This window comes from Uloborus diversus, unplaced genomic scaffold, assembly GCF_026930045.1.
Source record: "Uloborus diversus isolate 005 unplaced genomic scaffold, Udiv.v.3.1 scaffold_96, whole genome shotgun sequence".
NCBI lineage: Eukaryota > Metazoa > Arthropoda > Arachnida > Araneae > Uloboridae > Uloborus > Uloborus diversus.
Genome location: NW_026559187.1, coordinates 241,327 through 247,521, shown reverse-complemented (window position 1 = coordinate 247,521; position 6,195 = coordinate 241,327). Strand labels below are relative to the sequence as shown.

At 39.1% G+C, this 6,195-nt stretch overlaps 1 protein-coding gene across 1 annotated transcript; it reads right to left on the bottom strand.

Moving 5' to 3' along the window:
• Positions 1-2,099: 2,099 nt before the first annotated feature.
• LOC129234055 (uncharacterized) lies at positions 2,100-5,495 on the bottom strand. The gene is made up of 2 exons (XM_054867955.1): positions 3,131-5,495; positions 2,100-2,440 (listed from the first exon to the last, which is right to left on the bottom strand). Exons 1-2 carry the CDS (start codon positions 5,493-5,495, stop codon positions 2,100-2,102), a joined length of 2,706 nt encoding a protein of 901 aa, XP_054723930.1.
• Positions 5,496-6,195: the final 700 nt, after the last annotated feature.

Here is a 6,195-nt window from a genome sequence, read left to right as displayed (position 1 = left end):
ACTGACTGACTGACTGCCTGAGTGACTGACTGACTGAATGACTGACTGACTGAGACTAAATGACTGACTGCTTGACTGACTGGCTGAAGGACTAACTGACTGACTGAGTGACTGACTGACTGGACTGACTGACTGAGACTGAATGACTGAGTGCTTGACTGATTGACTGTCAGACTGACTGACTGACTTCGCAAAAGGGAAAAATAAAAAAAAAAGAATTATAAAATTAGAAAAAAATATTTGCATTTAAGATTTCCTTTCCGGCTGGGATTCGAACCCAGGGCGACACTCATGAAAGCCCAACGCTCTCGCCAATATACTATCGGATCTCTGTTGATCGGTGTCTTAATTATAATAAAAACAAAAAATGCAACTTAGTAATTATTGATCTAAAATCTTTGAAATCTAAAGGTCGAATGATTAAACTGACTCAGAAATTTCTTCCGTACATAAAAAATCCATATTTGCAAAAGAAAGAAATTGAAAAAAAAAAAGAATCTTCAAATTAGAAGAGAAATATATACATGGAAGATTTTCGTTCCGGCCGGGACTCGAACCCAGTACCACGCGCTTGGAACCCAACGGTCTAGCCATTAGGTTATCGGAGCTCTGTCGATGGAAGTCTTAAATATAATAAAAACAAAAAATGCACCTTGGTAATTATTGATTCAAACACTTTGAAATTTACAGGTCGAATAATTAAACTGACTCAGAATTTTTCTCCCTACATAAATAATCAATATTCGCAAAAGAGAAAAATTAAAAAAAAAAGAAGAAGAAATTTCAAATTAGAAACTAAAAGTATACATTGAAGATTTCCGTTCAGGCTGGGACTCGAACCCAGGGCCACTCGCTTGGAAGCCTAACACTCTAGCCATTAGTCTATGGCAGCTCTGCCGGTGGGAGTTTTAAATATAATAAAAACAAAAAATGCACCTTGGTAATTGTTTATTTAAACACTTTGAAATCTTCGTGTCGAAAAATTAAACTGACTCAGAATTTTCTTCCCTACATAAATAATCAATAATTGCAAAGGAAAGAAATTGAAAAAAAAAAGAATTTTCAAATTAGAAAAGAAATATATACATTGAAGATATTCGCTCCGGCTGGGACTCGAACCCAGGCCACTCGCTTGGAAGACCAGCGGTCTTGCCATTAGGCTATCGGAGTTCTGTCGAGCGGAGTCTTACTGCCTGACTGATACTGCCTGACTGACAGACTGACTCACTGACTGACTGATACTGACTGACTGACTCAATGACTGACCGAGACGGACTGACTAACTGCCTGACTGACTGAGACTGGACTGACTGACTGACTGACTGACTGACTGACTAACTGACTGACTGAGACTGACTGACTGACTGCTTGACTCTCTGACTGGCTATTTCACTGACTGACAGAATGACTAAATGACTGACTGACACTGACTGACTGACTGCTTGACTACCTGACTGACTGCTTGACTGACTAACTGACTGGACAGGACTGACCGACTGACTGACTGACAGACTGACTGAATAAGGATGACTGACAGACTGACTGAATAAGGCTGACTGACTGACTGACTGACAGACTGACTGAATAAGGCTGTTGTAACTACAGACTCGGCTTTTGTTTTTAAACACAATTTATTTCACATCACAGGAAAGAAAGTTTGATGAAGATATTTACAGGGATGAAGATGACTCATTTTGATCTTATGATCCGTATATCTTAAAAATGAATATATAACACAACTCTTTTCGTAACGTATGCGTAACGTAATTCTACAAGAACGCTAATATTTTTGTTACCATTTTTCAAAACCAAAAATGGGTTGCCAGATCTCAAGTTTGAATATGATACAACGAAAACAGGAAATACAAAATTTGTTTGGAGTGACAACATCCTCCCACCTTTTGTATTGTGCACATATCGGCTAAACCAATACAAAATGAAAACCAGAAAATATAGTATAATACAATAGACATGAAATTTCAATACTTATGAAAACATTTGACTAATAACTACTAATGAATATAACAATATCTAATACTAAACTACTTAGATATAACTATAATAATGAGATAAAATAAAATTAAAGTCTTTAGTCCAGTCTATAAGTCCAGGCGTTTCACAGGAACAACTCGTCGACCAAACCGCGTTTGTTTCACAGCCTGTAATTTTTCTTGAGGGAATGCTTCAGATTGACAGCATTTTTCATTTGAAGCAACAGGTACTCCAATATCATCATCAACAATATCAGAAGCACCTTCCACATTTTTGTGTATATCTTTGGAGATATCAGGAGAACTAATTTCCAAAGGATAGACTCTTTGAACTGGACGGATGATTTCTCCATTAGCCACACGTAATCTAACTACTCGTTCGATGTTATCCTTACCTTGATATAGTTTGATGATACGTCCTAAAGGCCAATTTAAACGTTTTGTGTTTTCTGAGCCAATGAGAACAATATCACCTGGTGACAGGTTCTGTCGTTTGGTAGATAAATGAGGATTTCGTATAAGTTCTGCTAAATACTCCTTTTGGAATCGTTGACGTAGCTGATAACGTAGATTCTGCAGGTATCGAATGCGATTACGTAGATGTCTGGTATCTACGATGTCCAAATCCACAGTTTCATTTCCTTTTATGTCTTGTATAAAGTCAGAAGGTTTGATAACCCTCAACTCATTCGGATCATCATAAACATATGTGAGAGGACGTCCATTAACTATGCTTTCACATTCACATAGTAAAGTCACCATTTCCTCGTAAGTGACAGAAGCACGGCTTAATACCTTTCTCAAAAGTTCTTTAACGGTGCGGATCATTCTTTCCCACCAACCTCCATACCATGGTGCTGTAGGGGGATTGAAGTGCCATTTAATCTGTTGGATAGCACATTCAGATGTTATTTCTTGCCAGTTGAGGGAGCTGAGAGCTCTAGTTGTTCCCAAAAAATTAGTTCCGTTATCAGTGTACATAATAGAACTACGTCCTCTTCTAGCAAAAAATCGTCTCATGGCTTGCATAAATGCTTCAGTAGACAGAGATGTCACCAACTCTAAGTGAATAGCACGATATACCGCGCACGTAAAAAGCACTATCCAAGCCTTTTGCCTTCCTTTCAAATAAACAGGACCTGCCAGATCAGCCCCCGTCACTTGAAATGCAGCTACACGATTGATCCTATCAATAGGAAGAGGAGCAGGAACAACTGGTACTACAGGTTTTGATGTATACCTCTTACATGTCATACACTTCTGTAAAACTTCTCTAACAACTTTCCGTCCCCGAGGAATCCAAAATCGGTCACGTAGATGAGACAAGGTAGTTTGTACGCCTGCATGGTGAAGTGACTTATGAGTATATTCTATGAGTCTTCTGACAATTGGATGATCTGGCAAAACTATGGGTCGTACAAAATCTTCTGGATCTTGCCCTAGGATTAGCCTTGATTGAACTTTCAATATTTCATTTTCTTCGTAAAACTGAATTGTCTGAGAGTACTTCTCCCTGATGTCAGTTGGCCATTCTGATTGTATTATTCGTATCAGAGTTTCCTCACCCCTTCGAATTTCTTCGTATGACAGCTCCTTGGTCAACTTGGAAGAATTCACTTTGATATTCTGGCAAAATCTCAATACCCAGGCTGTCAAGCGGATGATCCTTGGATAACTGGAAAAGTATAAAAATCTATTTCCAAAATGCTCCTTTGCTTCAATATTTAGATTAACAGCTACTGACTTCCGTCGTTCTAACATCGCTTCGTCAGGAAGAATGATCTCAGTGTAAGGCCAAAATTCTGGACGTTCATAAAGCCACTTTGGACCCTCCCACCATTGACTCCGTAAAAGTTCAGACCAATCACATGAGCGGGAAGGTAAGTCTGCTGGATTGACATCTCCAGGGACAAATCTCCAATCTTCTATGTTTGTAAGTTCTCGTATTTCTTTCACTCTGTTACCTGCAAACGTATTCCAGGGTTCTGTTTTAGTAATCCATCCCAGAACTATCATGGAATCTGTCCAAAAATACGTCTTTAAAGGCAAATTAAATGTTTCTAATATTGTTGAAGCAATTCTAGCTCCAATAGCGGCTCCTAAAAGCTCCAATCGTGGAATTGTTGGTCTCTGAAGAGGAGCTACTCTAGCCTTTGCTGAAACTAATGAGACTCTCACTTCTTCCTCTTCTCCACATCGTAGAAAGGCACAGCAGGCATACCCATGAGCCGATGCATCTGTAAATATGTGTAAACTGGCCCTTTCGAAAGTTCCATGCAATATCCTACGAGGGATCCTACATTTCTGGATAAGATCTAAATGCTTTGCCCATCGTTGATAGCGTAACTGCATTTCGGAAGGCAACTGTTCGTCCCAGTCCAACTTATTGCGCCAAGCCTCTTGGAGTAACAATTTTGGTAACAGTGTCGCAGGAGATGTGAAACCCACAGGATCGTATATGCCGTTAACAACGGAAAGTAATTTTCTCTTAGATACAACTTCAACGGAACTTATATCAGGACCAACACAGTACAGCTCATCAGTCTTTGTATCCCACTCGAGACCAAGAACATTTTGACATCCCTGGTTCTGATCTCCACTGTGAGCCCAACATCTTAATTCAAACGAAGCAGCATTCATTATCTTCATCGTCTGAGTCTTGAACTCCATCAACTCTTCTTGGTCCTCAACGCTGGTAGTCAAATTGTCTACATAGAAACCCTTCTTAAGTTTCTCGACAATCGGCTGAAGATATTCAAGTTGATATTCCTTTGAATTAAGGTGGTGACGAATACTAGCATTCAAGAGAAATGGACTCGAAGTCACTCCAAAGACTACTCGACAATGTCTCCAGAATTCTAATTTTGATCGATCTTTGAAATTCCACCACAAGAATCTTAAAAAATCACGATCCTCCGGTTTGACACTCAATTGTAAGAAAGCTTGTTTTATATCAGCAATCACTCCTATAGAACCAGTGCTAAATCTTAACAGAAGTGGGGGAATCTGTTCCGAAAGACTAGGTCCAACACTCAAGCATTCGTTTAGAGAAGCATAACCTGGTCGTTTAAAGGAGGCATCGAAGACTGGTCGAACCTTAGTTGTAGCACTTGATGGTTTGATAACGGGCCTGTGAGGAAGATAATGACCAGGTTTCGAAATTTCGTCCTGCGGTACAGCTTCAATTATACCTTCTCTTTGCCACTGTCTCAAAACATCATCGTACACATCGTAGATGTTTTCTTTTAATAGACGTTTTGTTACTGAACGTAGTCTGGATTCAGCGACATCGTACATATCATATACAGGTGGATGTCCAGACAACCAAGGTAAAGCTACTTCATATCGTCCGCCTTCTAGAACTTCTAAGGTTTCTTTGAAATGGGTTAGAGTTTCTTCTTCAAGAAGGATCTTATTTTTTCTTTCTATTGGATCTTTAATTCCTAAAACTTCTAAATCCCAAAATTTTGGTAACTCGGTATTCTGCAGGGTTAACGTGACCATGTTTAAAGTTTCTTTTCTGCTTCCCAGACCAAGTACTGTCCAACCAAGTTTGGTTTCTATTGCTGAAATTCCCGTCTTTGTAGCTTCAATTCGTCCAGTAAATAATGATCCCAGTATATCAGCTCCTAGAAGAACTTGTACAGTTGGTGTAGAATTTCCCAAATCCGTTAATCTTACTCCCCGAGATTCTAGCTCACAAATTAGATTTGTATCCCTAATACGGGGTAGAGTAGTACAAATTTTATGCTGGTCAAGAAATGATACCCTTTTTCTATATTTGCCATCTAAACTTTCAATAAGAACAGTGTATCTTCCGTGCTGCATTTCTGGAGTTATTCCTCCACCAAATAACCCTTGTGCTATGGTTTCTTGTCCAGAAGGAATGAGTTTAAGTTCTTGCACTAAACTTTTCTCAATATATGAACGTCGGGATCCGTCATCCATAAGTGCACGAACACATGCTTGATTCCCTTTATTTCGTATTCTTATCATGATAGTTTTTAAATAAATTTCATGATCTGCTGGTTGTAAGGAAAATAAGGCTGTAGTGTTCCACACATCTGTCATAGCGTCTGTCTCAAAATTACGCTTCTCCTTCCCTGACAAATCCGGACAAAGTAAGGCATAATGTCGGCGACCACAAATTTTGCATTTTACATTACTGTGGCACCTTTTTGCCATATGACCTGGTTTGAGGCAA

Bases quoted from the DNA above. Each gene is read 5' to 3' on its own strand.
- LOC129234055 (XM_054867955.1), bottom strand. From the start codon at position 5,495: ATGGTCACGTTAACCCTGCAGAATACCGAGTTACCAAAATTTTGGGAT. The intron at 2,441-3,130 runs GTCCTGTTTATT...TCATTGGCTCAG, and splicing joins GACGGGGGCTGATCTGGCAG to AAAACACAAAACGTTTAAAT.